The sequence below is a fragment of the Temnothorax longispinosus genome, chromosome 2 (genome assembly GCF_030848805.1).
Source record: "Temnothorax longispinosus isolate EJ_2023e chromosome 2, Tlon_JGU_v1, whole genome shotgun sequence".
In the NCBI taxonomy this organism is placed as follows: Eukaryota; Metazoa; Arthropoda; class Insecta; order Hymenoptera; family Formicidae; genus Temnothorax; species Temnothorax longispinosus.
Genome location: NC_092359.1, coordinates 12,430,917 through 12,457,494, shown reverse-complemented (window position 1 = coordinate 12,457,494; position 26,578 = coordinate 12,430,917). Strand labels below are relative to the sequence as shown.

Here is a 26,578-nt window from a genome sequence, read left to right as displayed (position 1 = left end):
AAATAATTTTTTACAATTATATACTGAGAGAAAAAAGTTGTTAACTTGACTAAATATTTTCAACTGATTATTCTTTTAATTGAAATATTTAAGTATTTGAGTCAAATCACGTCATATTTTAATCAGATTCAATACGTTGTATTTAATTTAAATAATTTAATTTAAAAAACAATTAGTTGAAAATATTTAGTCAAGTAACAACTTTTTTTTTATATGTGCTGAAATCACTGTATATTTATAAATATTGATGGACTCTATTATCTTATTTTATTTCGGCATGGTAAATGCATTATGCAATTTATGCAATAACGAAACTTAAAATATATACAATATTTGTCTCGCTATACGTATATCTTGAAAGCAGAGAATCATAACTATAATCGATTAATTGTGCTTGTTAATATTGTATGATTAACCGTATCATGCGGTTTAATAATCCACGAGTAATCATACAATATTGAATGGGACGATTTAATTCCACATATAATGCATGTATTTACAATATATCATTGTAAATACAGATTACTTTCACGAAGGTAAAACTATCGTGAAACGTATCAAGGATCTGTTTAAATGCACTTATAAAGCGAAAAATCGTTTTGATAAAAATACCTACGAGTTCTCGAAGAGATGTGATTAGACTCGGACGATTAATCTATCAAGTCGTGAAACGCGTTTGTACATGAGATTGATTTTACATCAACGAAACTCGCGGCCGGTAGCGTGTTTACTACTTTTGTGATCGAATGGAAGATGGAATCGCATATCCTGGACGCGTAACGTTTTGGCTAATTAGCGAGCGCGCTTATCACGGGAAAACGTAACTGTGGACAGACGGATTATCCGGAGTCGATCTTCCAGATGCTGCGTTCGCGAAACGAGTTGAAATTTGCGCGTTGCATAGGTATACAGTATACACCATCGCTACGTGACGCGACATTACGGCTTTACGATCGTTCCGTATAACGTTTGTATGGGCGATAAGTTACCTCGCGATACGCCAAGATCGATCGCGCCCGAGCTTGCATTAGGTCGCGTAAGTACACGTGGAGCTTCGCGAAACGTAACGTGGCATTACGGCAAAACATTGACAGAGAGACTCAATAAACCGCGAATTCAATCCTGTTTCTTTGAGGCAAATTGTCGTTTATTGAAAATAGAGTTATTTGATTTTTATGGAAACGCATTCGCGGTACAACCGGGACTTCTCATTCTGCCGCTTTTTCCTTATGAAGAAGTCGGTAGGAATCTCTCTCTAGCGAAATGAAAGAGGAGATTAATGCAGTTACTCTCCGGTTCTAAATGGATAAAGAAAAAGTTCACCAGAGAAGGAAGAATAGAAAATGTATCACGGAGAGCTAGGGAGAGAAAGAAAAAGAATGGAAACTGCGAGAACGCATTCCACATGCACGGAATGGTTGTGCAATTTTTCGAATTTGAGATCTTTGAAAAACAGATAACATTCGCATTTCAATTACGAAGATTTAATAGCAGCAGAAATAAAAAAAACAGGATAGTATAACGTGAAGTTAGAAATTGTGTTTAAAAATTGGATTGCTGTTACTATTTTTATTGAAAATGTAATTTTTTTTATCATTTTGATGTGGCGTCAGCTGTTATTACAGCAGATATGATAACTATGATACGGAACTATTTCATTAGGTTCAATTTTATATCGTTAAGATATCACAGCACGCAAATTTTATTCGATGTACCAGCAACGCGATTCTTGCGCAAGTATGCGGAACTCCCTAAAGTCTCTTCGGAACTCAACGCGTTAAAGAATAAACCGAATTAACTGACTTTTTAATGCATTAAATGTCGAAGTATAAAAGTAGCGGGCGATAGTGCGCAAAGTATCTAAGTGCTACGAGATGTACCTTTCCCGCTCTTTAATAAACTGCTAATGCGAAAGATCGATCATGCTCGCGCTCGCTTGAGGAGGAACTTTTAGCGCGCCACTAAAATTATAGATTATGATTAGCCTCTTTCGTCCTTTTTCGTCCTCTTTTCATGCATTAAAGAATATAATATCCGGGGATTGTGTGGCAGTGATACGAGATAACGGAAAAGCATTTGGCACTTCGCTTGAGGAAACTAGGCAGTCAGATTTATTGAAAATGAAACTTTTTGGGGGAATTTATTTCAAAGAAATGAATTGAAATTGAAACTTGTTCTTTAACACAATTGTTTATTAGGATCATAAACTATAGCAAAAAAAATTTTTTTAGTAAAAATATTTTTTAAAAATATGCATTGAAAAATGGCGCTGCAGATGGCTGATCGCAGAGAATTAAAAAAAAATTTTGTTATAATTTATGATCCTAATGAACTTTGTGTTAAGGGACAAGTCTCGGTTTTAACTTATTTCTTCGTAATATCCCTTTGTAATAAAAAGCTTTTTTTTCGACAAATCTGACTGCTTAATGTTCCTTAATACTTAATAACTTCATCGAAAATCAATTGTATTCTTTGCACGTCGAGCGTGCAACTTTGGAATTAAAGTAGTATTTCTGGAACTGAAATACTTGACGAAACTTTCTTTGCTTCGTGTGAATAAATTAAGAGAATGAAATGCTAACAATAAGTCGTTCTCGATAACGTCGCAAATACAGCGTATCGATATAAAAAACATATAGTGATGCTGGTATATAGAGATAATTTATCAGATTTACCCAGATTTCGTAACGAAAATTTTTCTCACGTTTTCTTGTCGCAACTTTTTATAAACATCTCGAGCAAAATAGAAATTAAACGAAACTTTATGAAAATTGTAATTATAACGATTTGTCGTTAAGATTTAAGGGGATCCTATAGTGGCGGTAGTTACCGACATTTTTTCATTTTAAGAAATCTTTGAATTGGCTTTACAGAATTGCAAGTTTTTGGTCTAGAATTAAAGTACGCACAAAAATCTACATCGCGTTATACGATTTCATATCGGGAACAAAAAAAAATTTTACTAATTTGGGCACATACAACTGTCATCTGACGACAATAACAAAATTACTGCAGTTTATATATATATAATGACACCAAGGCGACGTAGGGACAACATGTAGGAACAATATCGTGTAAATAAAACTAAGATTCAACGTCTAGAAAAAAAGATTCTGTAAAATGAAGTTTTATTAAGCAAAAGCACATTCAGGTTGATAGGATAAGCAGTATTGCGTGTAGCGAGAGATGGCGCAGCAATCGAACAAAGACAGATGCCTCTCGTTAGACAAGGACAGATATAGATATATAACATAAAAAACAGGATTAGAAATGTTGACATTACCGACGTCGAGGAAGTTCGGCCTTCGCTATAGGATCCCTTTAACCTTTCGTTACGCGTTAAATGAGAAATGAATTTTTGTTAGTGACGTAGGTATTGTAAATGCGCGTAAAATGCGTCTTATGCACGGCTACTTGAAAGGAATTAAATAAGCTTTACGAACAATTTTGGAACCTGTTTTATTTGTGCCCAATCAACACGAAGGCAGCTCGTGGACGAACCACGTAAAGATATACTAATTAAACCGTTTTGAATTAATGGCATCGTAACGAGGCAATTTCTTTCTAGGTCAAAGTTGTTAGAGTTTTTAATCGGACGGTCGTGCGCATTTGAACGTTTCCTACTAAAGTTCTGGGAGGAGACGTACGGAGTACCGTAGTTTCGTCAGAGATGATGATGCTCCGCTTAGTTATTATTATCATTATTATGCTATTTTCACTCGACGCGCTTAAAGTACATGAAACGCGTCAGCTGGAGTTTAGACGAGACGACCGCTAACTTAATATGATCAATCTCATTTTCATCTTATTTCATTTGTATTGCCGGAAATTTATTGGAATATCAATTTTGCGCTTCTGGCCACATTTTTACCTCTGTCGGGGAAAAATTTCGTTATTTTATTGCAAAAGCGAGCCCCGCGTGCACCACTCACTCTAAAATCTGATATTCGTTGGTAAATTTGTCGCGCAGCAAATTTAAATGTATGAAATTGTACTGTCAGAATACGTTATTTTTCAAATGTATTTAATAACGCAATCCGTTTCCTCTCTGTCAGTAGGTTAAAAATATTGTGCTCATGCTTGTAAATAAATTTGAAGAGGACAAACCGGAATAATGCATTTACTTGTTTTTTCCCCCAAGGTTTTGCGGTGACTATTTAACAAAAAATGTACGTCAGTAATTTGCGCTCGCATATATTTCGTATTTAAACCGTTCTTTTTTGCATGGCAAATTCCGCTTAGCCGTCGTCGCCACCTTGTGGGTAAAGCCGTACGCGAACAATATGCTTATAAGCACGATTAATCTCAAGCGTGTGGTGTGTTTGCGCGAGAATAGCAGAGGGTAGCGGCGGCGCGGCTCCGAATTAATTAAATGTCACATAGAAAAGAATGTCTCGCGGCATTTGTCGCGATCGATCTGACATTTTTCATTTGCGGAAGAATGGCGCAAGTTCCACTCGCACTATCACGGACAAAAGTGGGCTATCACGTTCCACTCTCGAATTTCGAGAACGATCCACCCCGATACCATGCGGTTCTCTCGTCTTTACGGCGCGTCCTTTATGTGCTTTTTGGGTCGCAGTCTCTCGTGGACCTCCGTTATCTCGTATCCTCTCTCTCTTTCTCTCTTTTTTTATTATACTTCTTGCCGTTCTCGATACTTTTGTAGCACGAACGTTTCGAATGGCTTTTAATCGAAGGTCGGAACCTTCGATGGGGTGCGGGAAGCAATGGCGGCGAGGACGTCGCGAAAAAAAAGCGGACGGAGGGGCTCTCCCCGACGTGCTCTCCCCCGGGATAACGTCGATAAAAACGCCTCCACGGGCGAGGATTCATCAAGTATTTTACCGAAGAGCGACAGGTGACAGGAGAGATTACTTTTGCGTTTGAGCACGTACAAGCGATATAAGCGTATATAGCGGGTATAGCTATTTTTCCTCTCCACCGCAGTGCTGTGTATGCGGGGAAAAGAGGGAAGGAGGGTGGTCTCTCTCTCTCTCTCTCTCTCTCTCTCTCTCTCTCTCTCTCTCTCTCTCTCTCTCTCTCTCATTCTTCTCGTCTCACCCTCCTTTCATCGAGCAAATATCTTTCTTGTAGGTCAGTTATATATCACGGGCCATGCCCGCTAAAGGATTTCAATTCCGGCCGACGTCCGCCGTTTGGCGAACGATTTTCGATAAGCGTGACACATTGAGACTCGCAAAAAGCGGATCGCGCCGTTCGCCGTCGATTGATTTCTGAATTTTTACCCGGAGTACCCGTGAGAGTGCCCTTTCAAGGCGAACACGTTCGCTCCGTGACCGCGGAAGAAACTCGCGCGACTCGCATTTCCATCAGCGACTATTTAATTCGGACTTAAAGCGATTTAACGGTTCGAAAGCGACTCTCGCGCGTTTTTGCTACGTTCTTTCAAAAAGGTGTTGGAAAATGCGAGTTTCGTCTATCCCGTTTGTCTCGCGCGAAAAATACTTTTTCCTCGTATTTTGTCGCGTAACCCTTTTAATTTCTCCCGTTCCTTCTTTTTTTTAGCTCTCCATTTTTTTTATTTGACGCCTGACGGCGGTATGCTGATGGGCCGTGTGCGCGATCTGCGCTCGAATAGCCTAACTCGTTTTATCCAGAAAATGTTTTTCGTGTAACGCTACCGCGAAAGTCGAAGTTCGGCGGACTTAATTGAGTTTTGTTCCACGCCCTTCGATCGCTCGACTGCCTGCTGCAGCAGCCGCGACTTTTGCTGCAACCCTCTATCGTACCGACCATTCTCTACCTCTCGCTTTCGACGAGCGCCGCAACAACGTACTCTCGCGTTTTCCAGCGAGATCTCTTTCGTTATTCGGCGAGCCGTGTGGCGCTTTTTGCTCTCTCTTTCTCTTTCTTTCTAGACCTTTCTCCCTTCTTTCCTTTTAATAAAAATCGCCGGCCGTTACGGTCCACGTCGAGCAATGCAATGAGAAGTTCGCGTCTGTAAGCGCACCCGACTGAAGTATAATGGCCGTGTTTATGGCGATCGACGCGATATTTACCGCATTTTACGGAATATTTTGTTTTGCTCGGCGTAATCAGATTTACCAAAGGGAAAACACTCCGCCTTGTGGCGAAGGCCGGCCCCGATTGGTTTCTGTTATTTCACGAGACGGAAACGAAAGACTGCTCGGGAAACTTAAATATTTGGTGCTAATGGCTTTAATTGATTTTAATCAGAGCTCAGCTGTCGAGCTGTATCGGCCGTATCGGAAGTTTCGCCGTATCCAATATCTTTTTCTCTTTCTATTGGAAACTTTGTCAGAAGGAAAAGTTGCTGCTCTTCTTCTCGACACTTCGAAAACTAAAATAGGGCGATCTGGGATATCTATTATCCTTAACGCTCTGCGCTCCAATTGCCTTCTTTTTTTTCTCCCCTTTGCTCGAGAGAGACCTGTCCTATGCGTCCCGGCGCAAAAATACTCTAGCTTAAGTGGGCTAATTAACTTTTACCCAGAAAATTCTTTTTATTTAAGATTTGACGGAAGTTGAACTTCGGCCGCACTTAATTGAGTTTTATTTCGAGCCCTTTGCTCGCGCAGAGCTCGCCACAGGCACGAGCTGCCTCCTCCCTCCCCCTTCTTCAGAACCTTCACTCGTCCTATCCGCAGGAATTTTCCTCGTTGCTCGTCGGTAGTTAACCGTGTTTTTTTTTACCGACCTTACCGCGTTCCTACCGCCGCCCTTGCGAGAGATTAGTTAGACTTCTGGATACCTTTATCTACGTTAATTTTTGCGCTGCCCGAAGAAAGATTCCTCGCGAGATTCCACGTGCCTCCGGCCGTGAATAGAAGAAAAAGAAGAGGACGCATTGCGGTGACGGCAATAGCGTCCGAGAATCCGTCTTAAGCGATGTAACTAATTTCATCCGGAACACCATTCTCTCCTACCCCGTTACGACGCACCTCGGAAGTTAAACTTTGAACTTAATCGAGTTTGGTTTCGTGCCCGCCGATAGATGCGAGTTTTGTTCTCTCTCTCGCTCTCTCTTCCTCCTCTCTATCTCTGTCTCTCCCCCTCAGCAACATCGGTATCCCGCGCTTCCCGCGCGTTTTCCACCGGGATTTTCCCCGTTGTTCGGTTATCGATCCCTACTGCCCCCTCGTCCCTTGCCTCGTCTCTTGTAGCGCCCCTCAGATAACACTGCCTGCCGGCACTTTTCCGTCGTCGTTCGTGCGATGTTAAACGCGTGCGAAATCGACTCGGACGAAGTCACTCCCGCGGGACAATTTCGCGAGAGTATATTTTGCAGAGCTCCACTCCCGAATCTTGTCGAGTTTTTACGCCTCTTCTCGCCGAAACATGCCGCGCCCATCCTCTCGCGCTTGCCCGATGAACGTCTTCGCAAATCCCTTTCGATCGCTCTTGCATACTGTAGTAGATGTCTCAGAAAAAAGGAGGCAAAACGTGGGAGATCCACTTTTCCTTAGCGAGCGCGTAATCTGAGAATCTCATGATTTATTACGTTTCCATTCTTAATTAGTATTAAATAACTTGATTTTATTAATGAAGTCGCAAATTAAATTTTTAGAGTGAAAATTTAATGGTTGCAGGTTAAATTACATTTAAACATCGTTAATCAACGTTGAAGATCAGATTCTAAAAACAAGTAATATAAATTACGTGACACGAAGCATCTTCTCCTGGTATGTATCTTTTCTGAAACTTGTCAGAATATCTCTCTTTTAAATAGGAACAGGAACAGAGAGAGAAGGCACTTCGTGATAGACACCGGAAAACGTGCTACGGTCCTTTTCAATATTCGAGTAATTCAGTGACACGCTGATCTACTGAAATATAATAGTGAGTTTCGTAAAGCGAAACGCATTTATAGATGAGTACCATTTTGAGCTCGCGCGACACCTCCATGTCGTGACGCATTCAATCTCCGTTTCTTCATTTTCATTAGCAACCGCTGTCTATGGCATCGCTTACGATGTTACTTCGAGGGGTCGCTGAAACATCCTTTTGACTAAACTCTTTGTAATGCACGCAAAGAGCCTGCAATGAGTTAACATCTAGCTTCTCTGGTTGCCAATAATGCCAATTAAAAGAATTAAAAAGAAAAAGAGAGACGTATTATGCATTATGTTAATATGATAATGATTTTTATTATAATAATAATGACATATCAGTAAATTGATTTCAAACATGGAAAATTTTAAGTAAAACAATTGTCACACGTATCAATTATTATGTTTTAGAATTTAGATTTTGAGTAAATGCGAAGTTATATTATTTGTTGTAACAGCATTATTCGATTAAAGTAGGTGTTAGATACGATGATATAAGCCGTATTGCCAGTTTAAATCGCTCCATAAGCGCAACGCGTACATGCGCTACGATTGACGGTGATACTGCGGCACACGTATCTTTTATGTGTCGTTTCTTCTCTAGTTATGGCCACTTATCGCTTTAGATGGCTCACACTGTATATTCCATTATATTTCATTTCATACGGACGTGAATGTCGAACGAACTACGGTCGAAGTATGCACCGTCGTTGTTTGCATGGGGAAAAAAAAAAGATTTTTCCTTCAAATTGACACTAACCATAACCATATATATTTCAAAGAAGAATCTATGAAACATCGATACATTTTTGCATGGCCACTTATCGCTTTAGATGGCTCGCACTGTATATTCCATTATATTTTATTTTATACAGACGTGAACTTTGAACGAACTATATGGACGAAAGCTTTGCTTGCATAAAAAAAAAAGTTTTTTTTTTCAAATTGACACTAACCGCAACCATAAATATATATTTCGAAGAAGAATCTATGAAGTGTACCGATATATTGTTTTTTCAATTAGAACAGCTCTTTGGATCGCACCGCAAAATTGAGATATCGCCATAGCAACGTTCATGACAGTTGGATTCTTTTTTATTAATATTTTACTGGAAGCTCACATCCCGCGTTATTCTTCCGCGTCGCTGCTCGTTCCAAGCGAATGAAACAACGTATGGTCGAATAACTCCATTTAGTACAACTCGGAGGTTGTACTAATTATGAAATAAACGACCGCCGTGAATATTACGCCATGAAAATTCATATGAGGATTTAACATACGTTATACGAGTACTTCATTCTCTATCTTAATGTAGCTTTAAAAGTACAAGTCATATATTTGCGTTTTATCTTTTTCCTTGTTATACTTAATTATTAGCTTTAGTTTAATAAGATAAGCCAAAAATATCAGTTTTAATTATTAATCTAACTTCGAGAAATTATTTTTGGAGTAATCATATTATTAAAAATACTTGGAATATGAAAAGTTAAAGGTTGAGACATAAAAAGTTGATATATGAAATATTTAAAAGTTTCTTTAAAAAGGGAGGAGAGGATTGTTTCTGTTAAATTTTCTCAAAAATTTTACGGAAAGGTGATATCGCAAATGTATCACGCATGTTTCGACGGATCGAGGATTAAAGGAGCGAGAATGCCGAACGATGCGTGTACGCGCGGACACGCATATCCACGCGAAATTGCGTGTACACGTCGCGGACACCCGGCGAATTCCCTCGTGCAGGCATGTCCAATCATTGGTGTAGGAATTAGAGTCTCGGTGCACACATACCTATCCCTCCTACCCCGCGACGCTCGTCCACACGTACACTTGGCTCGCCAAATTAATGAACAGTGTCAACGTCGGCGGCGTCGCTACGCACCGCGCATACAGGATACGTTCATAAAATTCGCTGACGAATCAGTCGTATTTGGATAATTTCGTTATCCCGCCGCAGCAGCCAGGACTTTCTGCGTGATGAAACCTTATTTGGGCGGCCGGGCGCCCCCCGCAGGACTCCCAGGAGCGTGCGTTAACGCGAAATCGAATCGTAATCGGATTTCTTCGTTCACTCTGACTCTTTGCGGTTTTCGAGCTTTCTGAAATTTCGGGCCACGAAATTCGTTTTGTTTAGAGCGCCAAACGAGATTTCGCGCAATAAGTTTCACCCTTCGAAGAATTTAAAGTTGATCTTTTTAATCGTGATCTTATTCAGATTTCTCGTCTCTCGCGATGTCAATTAGCTCGGTAATTAAGTTTTCAGTAAAGTTTCATAAAATTCTTCTCTCTCCAAATATAACTGAAAGAACGTATTAAATATTTTATTTCTTTTTTGACGTTCTAACGACGTTTATAATTTCTAGTTAGTTCTTCGAAAATTACAATTTAATACGTGACACCGTTGGTCTTGAATTAATTCAAAAATATCTAATAGCGAATTCGGTTGGAATATCGGTTGGATGCACTAGTGCGGACTGGTACATATTAAAGCCGTTGTATACTGATGTTATCTCTAATCTTAAAGTAAAATGCCAAAACTGATAAAATACCCAATACATATTTTACCAAATAGAACAATAAAGAATATTGAGGATTTCGTGATTTAACCCGTTTATATTAAATATACACTTTACGTTAATTTGTGTACGACGGCTTTAATGTGCACCAGTGCGCACTAGTGCGTTCAACCGAGAATTCGCTATAAGACAGTGCAAAAGTATTGCGAGAAGAAGTGGACGTTGTTGGATTGAAGCATCCCTAACCAACCCGAGTAACGATCTCTCTTTTTCTCGTTCCAGACTAGCGACGCCGTGGCGGCTACGGTGAGATACCGACAAGGGACACCGACGTGGAAGACGACAACGGCGTGATCGCGCTGCGGGGGTAGTGGGGTTGAAAATCGGCTCTTGCCCGGTGTCACTCTCTCCGACTCACGCGCCCCTCGATCGCTCGCTCGGCTGTCCCACCAGAAATCCACTGCCCCTATCTCTCCTTCGTTCTCTACGCGTCCATATCCACGTGCGTGCACGTCGCGCGTACGCGTACGCCGGTCACGCGTAATCACGCATACAGACACGCTTTCGGAGCAGAGAGAGAGAGAGAGAGAGAGAGAGAGGGAAGAAGCGCGTTACAACGTTACGCGCTTGCGCCCGCGGGAGTGCGGAGCGGCGTAGCGGAGTGCGCGCCGCTTGATGGGGAGCGCAGCGCTCGGTGGGGAGTGCGCCGCTTGGTGGGGAGTGCGCGTCACCTGTCGCGACATCAGTGTGACGGCGAGCGTCAGCGGGCGCGGACGGGTTGATACGCGCGCTATCGTAGTTTCTCCGGGTACGTCGTAGGCGTACGTCGTGCTCGCTCGTGTGTTCCGTACGGCGCTCGCGCGTGGACGCTTGAACGCGTGAACGCGAGTGCCGCCGGTTGCTGGGTGAACTCTCGGGGTCCCTTGGGTCCCGCGTCCACCTCGCCGTGCGCCGGCGCGCGTGCCGAACGCGCGCCGCTCCGGATACCCCTTCGTGAACGTGAATGTGTCGCCGCCTGGCCGCTGCGGGGCGGCCGACCGTCCTCGGTGAGACATGCGTGCGGCAGGCCGCCGGTGGACGACCGTGGATGCAACGACCGCAATGGGGAACGACATGGTCCCACCACACGTGACTGCCGCCGCGGCATCCGCGCGCTTCCCGGCGCAGTGAGTGCTCGCGACGAGAGAAAGTAACTCGCGTGCACTACGGGCGTTGTCGTTGTTGCGCGGAGCGCATTGTGACGGTGATACGTACGGTACGGTACGGTACGTGCGTGCGTACGGTGCGCGTTGCGGCGTCCGCGACCCCTACCGGATCTCGGTTCGTTTCGTTTCGTTTCGTTCTCGCGTGTGCCGTTCGCGGTGGTTCTCGGTGCCCGCGGAGGAGACCGCGAACCCTGGCACGTCGTCGTTTCGCGCGCCGCTGCGACATCATCGCGTGGAGAAGATGAGGCGCGCCGGCCTCCGCGTTGCCCCCAGGATGCAACCGGGATTGCTGTCCTGCTGGTGCGTCATCGCGACTGTCACCCTCGCCCTGGCCGCTTGGCAGGAGAACGTCAGGCCGAAGATGTACGTCCAGCTAGGTGAGTGATTGCTCGTGATTAGTGCGCGCAAGTGACGTATAGTGCATATCTCTCAATTCTCCCGTCTCGCCCTTCTCTATTCGTTACTTCGTGTTTGTGATACGAGCCAGTGTGCGTTACATTGTGAATGGAGAAATTTTTCAGCGCGAGTGCAGTTCTAGCTTTGAAGTTAGTTTGGAATGGGATGGTGTTACTTGAATCTCCAACGGTGAATAAATCTTGGATGTGAATTAACAAGCGGATTATTTCTGGAATTAATACTGCGAAATGGTCAAGAAGTCAATATTCCTGCGGGAAAGAAAGCGATATAAAACAAGTGGTGACGCTTGGGAGCTTACGGCGTTATTGCCTTCATTCTCGACCTTGTATCGGTTATTCGCGGCTAATCATTGTCCGAATATCGATATCGAGTGCTTTGTAGATCGCGCAGTAACAGCCACCCGAGGGTTAAAAGTCCTTTTGCGAAGTTCAAAGTTGCATATTTTCGGAGGCCGAGAGATTTGCCTACGGGTTGGACGTAATGATGGTGGGGTTGTAGCGAGTGGTCGGGTCATGCACCTTCTCCCACTCGCGGGCGGATTCTCCCTTGCTGGAGAGAGGGTTGTTTCGTTCCGAGTCGATTGTTAATCCGGATTTTAATCAACCGCATAACCGGACTTTCCGCTGACCTGTATGGAAAAAAGGAGTAAAAAGATATCGATTGTCGGTCGAATCTAAAGGCTGGCACTCGCGCGGCTGCGTTCCATTTCGCTAACCGTTTTGGTCGTATCACAAGCACGGGGGAATTTAGGGGAGCGAGCCTGAAATTTCAACGCGTCACCCCGCCGTCGCGTCGCGCGACAGACTTTTGTTTTATTCAAATTCTTACAGCTGATTTGAAATCTAGTAATTCATCTCCCTTTCGCGTAAGGGTGGGAGACTTCACTCCCGCGTTATTCATGTAGCCCGCGGCAATTTTTCACATATTCGTGATGTTCTACACCTGAAGCCGGGCGAACGTTTTCACATCGAATACATGAATATTGAATATTTGAATACTAGGCGTTTTTGTGGAATAAAATTATTAGTGCGGCGAAACGAGAAAAAATTTTTTCCCGGAGTTATCCGAGTTTGATTTTATGGCCGTAGTCGTGTGTTCGTGGCGCGCGAGTATTTTGATATAATATTCGTATACACTGGCGCAATTACGATATACCTACGTATTTAAAATGTCACGATAAGAATAGATGATCAAACCGAACATCGCACACTTTTAATATGGTATAACAACGCGGAGAATCAATTAAGTACGGAGAAGTGCTATCTTTGGCCGGGCTGGATCTTGGTAGCCAAATTAATAATACACTTGTATGAATTTTGTATACCTTTTCCAACTCGGTAAACTCTGCGCGCCGATTATTTGTCGGTCTAGAATTTAACAGAAAAGAATAGAATTGATTTAAGGTGGTCCTTTCGCGGACCCAGCTAGTCAAGTAACAGTCCGTCATGAGGTAATTGAAAACAAACATATTGACAAACATTACACAACATCCCAATAATTATAATAATATAATATGATTTTACACGCACGATTTAATCGTATTTAATTATTTACTAATTAAAAAATATCACAATAGTAGTGCGGTTGGACTCGATTTAGGTTAGGTCAGGCATGACAGTACGAGTAAAGCAATATGCGATTGGACCACTACTTATTTAACCTCATATATCAGAGCAAAACATTCGGCAAGCCCTTATTTTCAAGGTATGTACGAAATCCGGAAACTTCAGGGAATATTTTAAGACATGAATAATGTATTCATCTGATCGCTAAGTACATGTATTATTCGTTGAAAACCTCGGACGTGGCGATTTGCATCATTCTATCTTTCTCGTTCATTAGATGTAAACAAGGATAGAATGACAATGGCACGCTCCGCGAACGCACATTTAGAATGACTTATTTCTTGTAAAGTGTCGGTAACCTCACTTGATTTTTCGTACACATGCCCCTTATTACTGTATATTTAACATATATTAAATTTAGGTACCTATCTAATACTTGTTCTCACGAAAGGACCACCTTAACATTTGATATACTAAGCATCTCCTTTTTAAATTTACTGTAAAGAATTTCCAGGTCTATGTTTGAACCCTGACTGAGGTAATATTTTTCTGAGGTAATAAATTCTTTACAGTAATTTAAATAAAATACTTATTAACATTAAAAGTTAAATTGATTAATCGATTTAAAGTATGTGGATTTACTGTTCCAACGGAGAACTGCGTTTCAAGACCGACCAATAGCGCGCAGTTTGCTAAGTTGGAAAAGGTATACAAAATTCACACACAAAAACATTATTATTAAGCTTCCATCAAGATTCAGCTCGACCGAAAATAGCACTTTCTCTCTACATAATTGAGAATCATATCGGTCCAGTTTAACTTATTATTTGTCACCTGAAATTAGAGTATATTAAAGATTAATAGAATGAACAAAATGACTAAAGCGGTGATTGTTTAAATGTATATTAAAGAAATCTATATAAAGAAATATTTATATATCTACACACAAATTTTAAAAAAGTTATTCTCGTTTATATCTCGTTTCTGCAAAAATAGTTTTAATCTCGTTTCTTGTCAAAATTGCTTTTATTAACTTCTATGCGATATTCGCTTTAGTGATATAATAGAGATTATTAACATCAGTTTCTCGTGAAAGATAAACAAGAGTATATGCGTTATGTTATAAACTTCTTCCTGTTTACCGAAATTACGAGGTTTGATAACTAGACTGCGTATGAAATTGAGGCCAGCTTCTCGTTAATTTTATGTTATAGTAGCGTAGTTTCTAAAAAAGCTCTTTCATCGCGGTCCCCTTGGGGGATCGTTTCTTCTCGTGGTCCTTTAGAGCGACGGCGCTTTTGTTGACTCTCGCGTCGTACCCCTCGCACGCGTAACTAATTCAAACGGACATGCCGTGTCGATGGTAAATTGGTGCGCGTTATTGAGAATCCGGAACCTAAAAGTGTGACGAGGGCGGAGAAGGACGTTGAGGAGGGAAGGGGGAGGGGTGCTACTGTATAAAGTGTCCTACATCCGAGGCACTCGACCTTAACGGCGCCTCCGCGTGTTTCGTACGTTCCTGCGTAGAAGCGACGCCCCAACATCCATCACTCTTTCCGCGACGCGACGGTACGATATCTCGACGCGGGGAAGGAACGAAATAAATTGCTCCGAAGTGGCTGCGCCGCTCCATAGCGCAGACACATGCTCCGCCGGTGTACTCTGACGTTATACCGCGAGCGGCGCGAGTGGGCCGAACGGTTTGAATGATAGTCCGCGAGAGAACCCCGAACTCTGTTTAGAACTCTCCATTTGCCCCGCGCGCTGCTATTTTCCGCGCTTCATTTAGAGGTCCGAAAGGGCGGGAGGCGCGCCATTAACGCTTTCTCGCACAAATAAGTATCTTCTTTGAAGTCCGCGCTGGGTCAACGTTTCCTCCCCCGATTAATCCCTAAGGCGAGATAAAAGAAACGAAGCGGCATTCGGAAAAATAGAGGAAACTCCAGGAGGGGAAAAAGAGCTGACTCGAATTTTATTGAAAACGGGGGGTCTTATTAATGAATAAATTTCACTCTAACCGCGCGACTAGAAACTTAGACGTAAATAGGGTTTTATTCATGGCATTCAATAGCGATAGCGAATTTTCAACTCTCAACTCTGGAAAAGCGACGGAACTTTGTACCCAGATGGCCAAAGTTGGAAACCTGCATATCTATTCCCGCTGGGCTTTGAAGATAAAAATTTTTCTTTCCAAAGTGTTTGCAACATGAGCAACGGTGGCGTGTTTCTCAACGTACCTAATGTATTAATAGATTTTTTTATGCGAACATTTGTAATTTATGTTGGAATTGTAACGCGTGTCACTTTATTTTACAATTTGTTCGACGAAATTTGATAGCATAAACGTTGCCGCAGCCGTTGATCTCGGGAGAGCCGTAAATCGAGTTTTGGCGATCCAAAAACGTAAATGACGCGTTTTTCGAGAGTTCGCCGCGCGAAAGGTGATGCGCACTTCTCGCAAAATGTGCAGTCTCGGAGTGTATATAACGCGCGCATTATTCAATGTGCACCGGTTACGACGTGGCGTATAACGGGAATAGTGTTTTTCTTCGAGATTACGTGGCGTGAATTAGTTATCATTCTCAACATCGCCGCTCTCCCCGTTTAATACCGTGGTGGGTGCGTGCCCCGCGCGCTCGAGGCAAATTAAACGTTACATTTCACGCGCGTTATTATCGCAGTCGGTCTCATCGTGTCTTAAATTTCTTAAATCATTCCGAATGTACCGCGTGAAATGTGGATTAATCGCCGGAATTAAGAAACGCGCTTTACTGCTGTAATTACTTGAACCGCGGGAACAGATGGCCATTAGTCTGAGGTTCTACGAATTATGTTCGCTCGTTGATCACGTTTTTGGTACAAGCCGTATTGCTCGAAACGTTAGCTTTCCCCCGTGTGTGTCGTTGCGCTCTTTTGCAATCTATCCTGTAATGTCTTATTCCTAAATGAACCATTTTTCGTAGAGTCACGGATATTTTGTAAAGTAACAAATTATAATAATTTAATTAGTAAGGTTATTAATTTCTATGATATTAATGTATGTAAAGAATATTCTTTAAATTTCAATTTTAAAATCCTTTTTGGATTTTACTACAGCGATAATACATGTAAACATTTCTCCATTATGTATATAAGGGAATTTTATCTCGGTCGTCGTATAAATGTTCCTCTTTGTCTATCTCTTTATGCACCGAGATCAAGTAGCACAAGCTTATTTTGAATATTACGAAAAGTGATAACGTAACTTACATTTGAAATTTCCGACGGTACACAGAGAGAGTATCTTTAGGAAAGCATATTTAAAAGAAATTTCTATTTAATCCTTTCCTTCCGTCTTCTTGCCGGATCGACGATCTATATGAGCAGTCTATGTAAACATTATGTATACATCTCCGTTCGCGGTTATGGGGAAACTTTATCTTGGTCGACGTCGAATAAACGTCGCTCTCTGTTTATCCGCATCGACATCGGGCAGCGCAAGCTCATTACCGTCGTGACGGATTTCGTTCAGCGAGGCCGGAGGCATTAGCCGTCGAGTCGCTCGTACGTGTGCGTCGAGATATAGAGTGCGTCGCCCGGCCGTGATGCACCGCATCGGCTATTGAAATTACGCGAAGCACGTGTCATTAATGCGCTGCCGCTGCCGCTGCCACTGCGACGGCGATATCGTTTTACTCGCTGAGCCAGAATTTCTGCTAATTCTACAACGGGCAAAATCGTATCTGCGGAACCGGAACTGCAATCAACAGTGCATCGCTGTTATATGACATTACGAAGCCCTACACATAACGCGCGGCGTTTTCCACGGGCGGGGTGTTTATTGTACCTTATAGCCGCGGCCGATTCGCTACCACGCTTGTTACCAACCGTGACGTTCAAAAAGCTAGCTGCGGTAATAACCGATTAACCAATTACGCTTCGATTAAATCCCATTTATGATCTTTGCGCTTTAGCGAATGGCGATACCTTTGTATTAATGCGCGTTATCCACGATACGATCTATAAATATTTACGTGACACTCAATTGTAATTTCCTATTGACAGCCAGACAAATCGACGAGACCTCCGATAACGATAGAGACTGCATTATTATGGATCGATACAATGGTAGTTGATTCTCCAGCGTCATTCATGCGGTATTGCATTCACGTGATTACGCGACGTTACATCTTCGTTGTCTTTTCTTTCTTTCGGCAATTTTCTTACAATTCACGTATTTCCGCACACGTGCTTCGAATTATTGTCTTATTATTTTTCGATTAATTTGTATTTCTCTCGACGCGTTCTTGCGAAATCAACGAAATCGATTCAATTTAGCGAATCGATAGAATTCCAAACGAAATGAAGTAACACTCGATTAACTATCTTGCCAACCCGCGATGCTTCTATCAAGCAAACATTTTCCACGATTAGGTTTATTATACAACGCGAATGACGCACGTTTCTATCAGTCGTGACGTTCAAAGAGAGCTAATAACCGGTTAGCCAATTGCGTGCTGATGAAATCCTCTTTATGATTATTCCGCAGCGTCCGATGTCCAAATGTAAATTATTATCGAACCGTTGGTCAGAGTTCAACGCGACAAAACTATCGGGATCAACCAACGTTTTTTTCTCTCTAAAGATTTTACTTTTACATAGCATGGGTTTCTATAGAGATACTTGTTGCACTTTTTTTTACCGTAGCGACTGATAAGTCGCGTCGGCTACCAAATCCGGAAAATCGCGCGCGCTCACGCTTCACGATCAATCGGCGTTGTTCGTTAAAATGTAAAAATATCTGCTCGTTTTTCGATCGCCGTAAATCAAGCCGGGGGCGGGGGCTTCATACCGTTGGCTATATACACGCAATTTTCGTGGAGAATAATTCGTGAGCTGCACGAGCTAAAAATTCGAAACCGTACGCCATGCAGCAGCAGCAGCAGCAGCAGCAGCAGTAGCAGCAGCCGCCCGAAAGCAGCGACCTCGGCGCGCCGGTGTATTACGGATAAAGGGAGATCACTGGGCTGGAACCGCGCACACCCCTTTAGTATTCCGAAAGTCGCGCCGATCGATAACGTGGCGAGACATCGGAACCGAATTCGCCGTAAATTTCAACGAGCGGGACTTGGCAATCGCGCAACAATTTTTTAAATGGCCGTGTGTGTCGAAAATACGCGACTTGCCAATGCTTTCCTCGCGTTTGAAAATTTATGCGCGCGCGAGTGTCAACGCAAAATTCTGTCAGGCGGAGATAGATATGACGCGATAATAAATTGCTACAAATAATGGTACATGTATCATATTAAGTGCGCGATGTCTAGAAATATATGTATTCGATATACGCACGTGTCGCACGATAGACATATTCGCATCTGCTTTGGAGATTTATGCGAACCGGCACTTTATACTAGTATTTCAATGTGCCGATTACGAGGGCGGGATCAAAAAACCTCCAAGCGGATCGTCTGTCGTGTAATTAAATTCAAACGATAAATCAGATACCGCAACGCCCGCGCTCGCGCGCGCGTTCTGCGCTTTGCGCCTCTCGCGTATACGCACGATATATCGATTACGCGTTCACGTGAATCGTCATTAAAAGACACTCGAGCAGCGGCGCGGCTGATAACAGCGGCCGTTACGAGTTCATTACTACATCGTGAGCCGGAGCGTGAGTGCCGGATCGGAATATGGGCTATGGCGGGCAGTTAATCCATATTACGGTAACTTTATCTGGTAGCGAGGAATACCGCAACGGACCAATCACGGCGGCGGTTCTCCTCCCGCGGTGCCCCTCGTCGACCGACGAGGATACATTATGATTAGTTTCAGCGTGCTGTGTATGCGCCGCGGCACGTATAACCTGACCTCGGCCTAACCACTGGCTAAAATTGCTGGGAATTGTGTCAATTGACTCTGATCGCGGAATGAGAGCGTGGGCGAGATATGCGGTAACATGGGGTCTTATCCCTCCCTTTCTCTCTCTCTCCCCCCTCCCTCTCTCTTATTCTTTACAGACGTGGTGGACTCCTCGTACTTGACGAGAGGGTGCACCGATAAAATTTACGTCGCCTAAGAAAAAGACCATTTGTTACGACAACGTAGCGGCCGCGTGGCCGTCCGTTACGTCGTTGTGGAAAAAAGAGAAACTTTTTCGACGAGCTCCCACGGGGGATAACTGATCGCTGTAGTGTCTCGGTGTCGTTGACCTCAGCAAACAAGTAGATCGATGGGACGACAGCACACTTGCTAAAGTTGTCGTTAAACATCGATAGCGTTTGTTGCGTTAATAATACGTTTCTTATCGCCGTTTTTACCAGTTCGTCTGGAGCGGTATTGTTGGATCAAAATAATTAGAATCGCGACTGAAACTAAGTAACGTGGATAATGACATTATTCATAGATTATTTAAAGCAATTTTTAGACTTAGATTTATTCGATGCTATTCTAAAAGCAGTAAAGATACAAGATTAAATTCTTATCGTGTGATACAGTTTAATTTTAATTCTAAATATATACAATCATTAACCCTAGAGAGGTAATATGAATTTTCTCATACGTGAAAGGCCAAGCGGGGTATTAAATTACCCCAAACTTGTACCGCGTGTATAATGTTTCTATTTGTTGTTAGACAATTTTTTAATAGATAATTTTGTTTGTTTTTTAATAGGGAAGACGACAGTAGTCATCAATTTGCGGTAGTAAAAAAAAAAACAGTAAAAAAATTTCGAAAAACAAAACAAAGAACCAAAAATTGGGCTGAAATGACTTTTTTAATAAAAAATGCTGTAGTTTTTCATAAAATTCACCGATTTTAAAAAATTCAACGAATTTTGAAAGACGAATAGACAACCTTCAAGGGCATGTAAGCGACTTTTTCGTTAAAAAAAAAAACATTTCTTTGAACGTCTGAAGTAGAGGAAATGACGAAGAACTGTCGTATGGGAAAAATCGCAAAAAATGGAAAGTAAAACAGATTCTGTCGATTATTATTTATTTGAAAGGTAGTCAAAAGTTATAAAAGTATATGGAAACAGTAAAATTAACTCCACAAAAACTTTACAAAGTTTTAATCAGTTGCTGTGCAAGAACAGCAAAAATGAAATAATTGACCGAATCTTAAAGAATTATATATGAAACAGGGGTAGAATTTTCCGGAGAGTGCTATAAAGTGTATAATTTTTTGTTACCGATTTTCACAAAAAATCTAAAATATATTTTACTGTGATAAAAGTCGAACGTAAACGGTTAAGTAGGGGTACTACGTTACCCCAAACGATTTTCTTTTTCGGTCACAGCTGCTGCACGGATCTAACGCACTCGCTTAATGACGGAGGTCGACTGCCGGATGACTAAACTAAATTATGGTTAGGGTCTCAGTATGAAAACTAACCTTCCTAAGTCAGGGGCGTAATTTGAATTTCGCGTGGGGCAACGTATTACCCCACATAACCTTTCTAGGGTTAAATATACAATTCAGTGTTGTCACTGTTATCGAAATTGTCTTGAATAAGTCTCCTTTTTATCTACTTGAAATTCTAAGGTAACGACAATTGATTACGATGTAAATTATACCAACCGGCAGTTGGTGGACACACTTCGCGGTGCTGGAAATGATTGATTCGATGCGAGAGACGAAAGGGGCGCTGCTTTTTTGAGATCTCTCTCTTTGAAGATCGCTCGCGTGTACACACCGCTCCCGCATTTTTTGTGCACCTCGAGTGCGCACTCCGTGGTGGAATAAGTAGCGTGCTGCCATTGCCGAGGGGTTCATAAATCTTTTGTCGAGAAGATTCCCTCCGCTCCGTGCCCGATCCAGGGAAGCAAAAGGTCAAAAGCGGCGGCCTGAGTGGTTCCTTCGTCAGGGTATTGCTGAAAGTGTCCTCTTATCGCGGGTGTTGACTTGCCCTGGCGAGGTAGCGGACAGAAATCGTTGTAAATCGGTGTCCATAACGATAAAAATGACAGGAAAATCTTCGATATACAGCCCTCGTATTTCTGTCGATCGAGTCGCCGTAACTTAGGCTAGTTACTTTCGTAGGAAATAACCAGTCAGCCTTATCATTATCAATGTTTGTGCACACTTTTTTTTTTCGCTTTAAATTGATCACGTTTCGATTTTGAGTCATTCAGTCGCGTTCAGTCGCTTCGTACGCTTGCCCTAGGGAGAATCACAGCAGTTTGAAAATTTTTGCATAGATTTAATCTTACCTTTGAAATTTGACGCGCTCTCCACAAATAGATTAACGACACACATACACATACACACACTTTGCGCCTCTTTCCCTAACGGCGCCAACATCGAGCCGCGTCTTTCTAAGGCAGATGACGCGACGGTTCACGTGTCCTTAACCTACAGATTAAAATATCACGTCACAGTGTAAGAGAGAAAGAGACAGAGTGTCGCAGCTAGACACGGGAGATGTGTGAGGAGGGCAAGAAAGATGATCATTCGCTTCCTCTCGCGCTTTAACTCGCCGATAAAGCCGTTAGCGTCGCGCGAAGTCGTCTATTTTCTTTCTCGGGTGTATCTTCCGCGTCATTGGATCGGATGATGAAATTAAACGGCGTCGCAGCTCGTTCGATGATCTCTTCGGTAAAGTTAATTGACCTCCCAGTCGTCACACCCGTGTCCTTGTCTCTTGTTGTTCATCTTTCTCGTTTGTGTTCGACTCTTCGCAGAGTCTCTTTTTCGAGGCGTATTACGCACCTCGAGGAGTCGTCTTCCTCCGTTTCGTCGCTCGCGTGGCGGTCCGATCTTTTCTTCCTCGATTTGGCCGGCGCAGAAATTGGTTTATCGCCGGGCAAAGTATGAATAATTCAAGCCGGCCGATTCACAGTCCAATCAATTTAGGACGGAAAGCAAAGTGGGTGGCCGGAGTAGACGGAGCAGGAGAAGGGTCGCTAGGCACGAGGGGGTAGAACGAAAAGCGGCATTAGCGAAGCCGTTGAGTTTAATGTGCACGACGAGCGAGAGAGTAGTCGTAGCTGGGGTAGTGCCGTTGCCGAGCCTAACTCTGATGCCACTGGAATGGGAAATGCTTTTTCGGAGGGGAGCTTGTCATGAAATTCACGCGGACAATATTTGATGTTTGAAGTAAATTATATATTTGAACATTTTTAACTGTCGAGTCTATAAAGTTATGTTTCTTCTAGCTTCTGCCATTAGCAGTTTTTAAAGAATGTTTTAATATTATATTTTATCGTGCATTATTTTATAGAAATATTCTGATATGCGTGAAGCTGTATATTATTTATTATTGGCATATATATTTAGTTTATGTGCTCTCTGTTACTATTTTTCAAGTGTAGTGCCGTTAAATGTGAACATCCGCAGAGTTTCACTAAAATCTTGACATGTCTGCGCGTAACCGCGATATGCAGCGCAATGTACATGTGTGTATACATATATGCACACGGTGAAAACGCAATAGGGAAAGTATAGGGACGTGGAGGAGTGGAGTGGGAAAGGGAGGCTTGCGCAAAGTGTACACAACAAACACGCCTGTTTATGGAGGTGATTTTTAGAGGTAGCTGTTGTTGCGACAACGCGGTTGTTTTAGAGCCCCGAGTCGGCGGCGGCTGCCGGCGATATAGAGACGCGGAGAGCGTGAAGAATTGGATCTTAAAAGAAATATATACCGCGGGAATCACGGCGAAACATTGAGGCGAAATCGAATTTTTACAGGCAAGAGGATCGAGAGGAAGAGCCTTTAATAAAGATTATTTGAGTGCAACGAGTTATTTCTTTTAATTTTCCAGGACTCAGGTCAAATAAGCAAACTCACTTCAGTGCTTTATCGAATCGGGAAGAAATTAGATGCATGCCAAAGTGGACTTACGATACCTACATATATTGCACATGTATGTCTTTTACATAAACGAAGCATACAAGTTTTATTCCATGTTCAAAATTTCGCTTAAACTGCTGTTATTACAAGGAATTAGGAATAAGAATCTCAACTGAAAACAAAGGAGATTACGCTGCAAGTTTCCTTAGACTGGACGGAGTTTGCTCAGCGAAACATAGTCGCTCGGCTATATATCGCGCTGCACTCTGCAATTTGGATACAGGGAAGGAGCCGTGAAATCGAAATCGTGGCACTCGCGTTGTTCCAACGAATTACGGCCGCGGAAAGCTGTCGTGAGCGCTTAGTTATACTTATGCTCCGTTTCAAATCCAAACAATTCCGCCACGTCTGTGATCGCATTCGAAGCGGGAAACGGCACTCTACGTCTCGGAGCAGGCAAATGTCGGTGTGCCTAACTAAAGCAATGTATAATTAATTTAGCGCGCGATGGCGAATTACAATGGCGGGGGGGAGGGAGACGAGTAAGAGGAGGGGCGCAACGGGAGGGAAATAATCATGGATTTGCGGTAAAGGAGAGAGAACGGAGAGAGGAGGAGAGGGCGCGACGGGGCGAAAGTAAAAAAGGAATGCACATGGGCATCGCCGTGTCGTTCGGTGAACAACTTTCGCAAACTCAATTACACAGGTTTTTCTCCGTTGTTGATTTTTGCTCGCGATTTTTCCGTCGCGTAATTGCTGAGCGCAGTTCTTCGGTTGTTCACTACGTGTGCACGACCGCTTCTACACGGTGTTCAGAAAAATCGCGCTCTCTCGCAGAGCGTCTCGTACATCGTGACAATTAAATTAAATGTTGTCTGCTTGATTCGTGAAACAGTCTCTTATCGATTAAACATTTCGGTATTCTAATCTTGCAGTCGGACATTTTCGTGGATTTTCGTTTATCTGTTATCTGTATTAGGATACCGAGGATATAATTATGTCGAATGTAATATTATTTAATATTAATAAGCCCCAGAAGATACGTGAGTTTAAATAATTTTCTTTATTTATTTTGCATTCACTGTAAAAAAATTTTGTAAAATTACAACTATTATAGTGGGTAATTTTGAGACCCACTATAATAGTTGTAATTTTACCAAATTACAGTACGGAAGGAAAAAGTAATTTTGTATTACAATTACACAAATTAAGAATGTGTGGAAATTTACACCTATTATAGTGGGTTTCAAATTACACACTATAATAGTTGTAAATTTTACAAAAATTGTTTACAGTGTTGTTACGCAAGATTTCAGGCTTTAAATGTTATCGATTCATTAGCAGCCGATGCGTGAAATATTAAATCGCGTTATGTCGCTTACAAATTTCTCTTCCTATTTCTCATCAGTGACGATTAGTTTTCGTTTCGGTGCACACGGTGCATCCTTGCGCAAACTCTCGGATGCACGCGAGAACGTTGAGAAGCGGAATATCAGTTCTGTCTGTTGCCACAGCCTTTGGCCGGATCACGAAACCATTATGCCCGATGGTCTCAATATGTTGTAAGTTACTCCAATCCGTTGCAATTCGCGGCTAATCGAGCGTATCACGTGGATCAATACGAACCCCAGGTCTGTCGCCTCTCTCCCCTTCCAGACGGTTTCTCTTTCCGTTGCATTTCTAAACTTCGACGTCCAACTCTCCGTTTGGTTGCCCGGTCTCTCTCTTTCTCTCGTCGCTTTCTCTCTCTTTTTTCTTTCCTTTTTTTCAGGACGTTGGCGCTTTCGGCTGTTCGCAAGTATCGTTAAGACTTTTAAAAGCTTCTCAACGAGTCCGTCCGAAAAGTTTACGCGGAATTGCGATAATTATCTCTATAGAGCGTCCTATTTGTCATTCTGCGATTACTGTTCGTATAATCGAGTCTGATTTAAATTCCGGAAAAGACGAATAAGATGCGTGCTTTTGTTATCTTTAGATTGCTTTAGAAAGCAAGAGCAATCTTTGTAAAAGTCGAAAATTACATAGAGAAACTTGTATATTTCATTATGATTGTAACTTTTGCAGTAGTGCAATAGATCCGTAAGAAAAAGCAATTAAAAGGCAATACATATGATAAAAGATGTGCCGACAAAATTTTATAGGTAATGCGATTATATTTACAATTTGATTTTCAACAAATGGTTTTATCTAATTTTGAACACATCACTTTTTGGAATATAAGAAATACATACTATAAATGCTTCCTTGCAATTTCTTTTTTGTAAATGTTACTTTTTTTAGATTAACTGGAAAGATATTATCGACATTATCGCGTAGTATAGAGGCAATCGTTCCATCCGATAAAGCGGCAGACGGAACTTCCTTTCGTCGTTTCCACGCGGCGCTCGTTTCCGAAACATTTTTGCGAAAATCGGGGCATCGTGGGCATCGCGTCCAATCCTTTCCATCCTCTTCCGCACCTTCTCTCTTCCCGGTTAATGGCGAACGGAAAACATCGGCGAGTCTTTTCGGACGGTCGCGGAGCGTTGACTCGTATCTTGCGGGATCGATCGCACTTGAGTATCCTGCAGGATGCGTCACACCGGCGCGGTCGGCGCATATCCTCCCGCTCGTCCTGGTCATGGACGACTTTTGAGTGCGCGATCTTTCTACGTGGACATTAGGTCCACACACGATCGTCGGTCGACTGTGTACCTTCTGGTCCGAAGTACAATCTTTGATGGTACATACTCGAGAGTGTGTGAGTGAGAGAGAGAGAGAGAAAGAAAAGAAGATCTCTGATATTCTTCGGCAACTAGCTACAATTTGAAACGCTCTTTTTGCTCAATATCGTTTCCAGACGATGTTGGTAAACGTATCGTACTTTATCTTCCTCGCTGCTTTCTCCTCTTTTTCCATTTTTCTTTTCTTTTTTGCATTTGATCGCCGTGGGTTATAATGCTCACTTCTTTTAATTAAGGTTCCTGACGGTTCTTAATTTACGATACGTGATATATTCGGCGCGATAACGCCCGCTCTAATTCCTCGATGATAAGAAATGCAATTTGAAGCGCCCGTATCTCTTGGCGCTGCTGCTGCAACCAACCGCCAGCAGCAACATCGCGCGTAAATATGTTTTAATATTTAATGATACTGTTCTAAGTTCTTCCTTTCCGCGTCTCTCTCTCTTAGGGCTTTGCGCGTAGCGCTAAGTTCTCGCTTTGAATTACATCTCGCAAATTCTTGGGCGCTAGTGCAAAGTCTAAGTAGGAATATGTAACTTGCGCGAGACGCGGTCGGTGCATCTTACATTA

At 42.5% G+C, this 26,578-nt stretch overlaps 1 protein-coding gene across 5 annotated transcripts in view; it reads left to right on the top strand.

Moving 5' to 3' along the window:
* Positions 1-26,578, top strand: part of Sema1a (semaphorin 1a) — a 295,529-nt gene that overhangs the window by 66,677 nt on the left and 202,274 nt on the right. For all 5 annotated transcript variants that reach the window (XM_071770808.1, XM_071770807.1, XM_071770806.1 and 2 more), the window contains exon 2: positions 10,611-11,910. In XM_071770808.1, coding sequence (XP_071626909.1) covers positions 11,775-11,910 — 136 coding nt within the window. In that variant the 5' untranslated portion in view covers positions 10,611-11,774. The remainder of the gene's footprint in view (positions 1-10,610; positions 11,911-26,578) is intronic.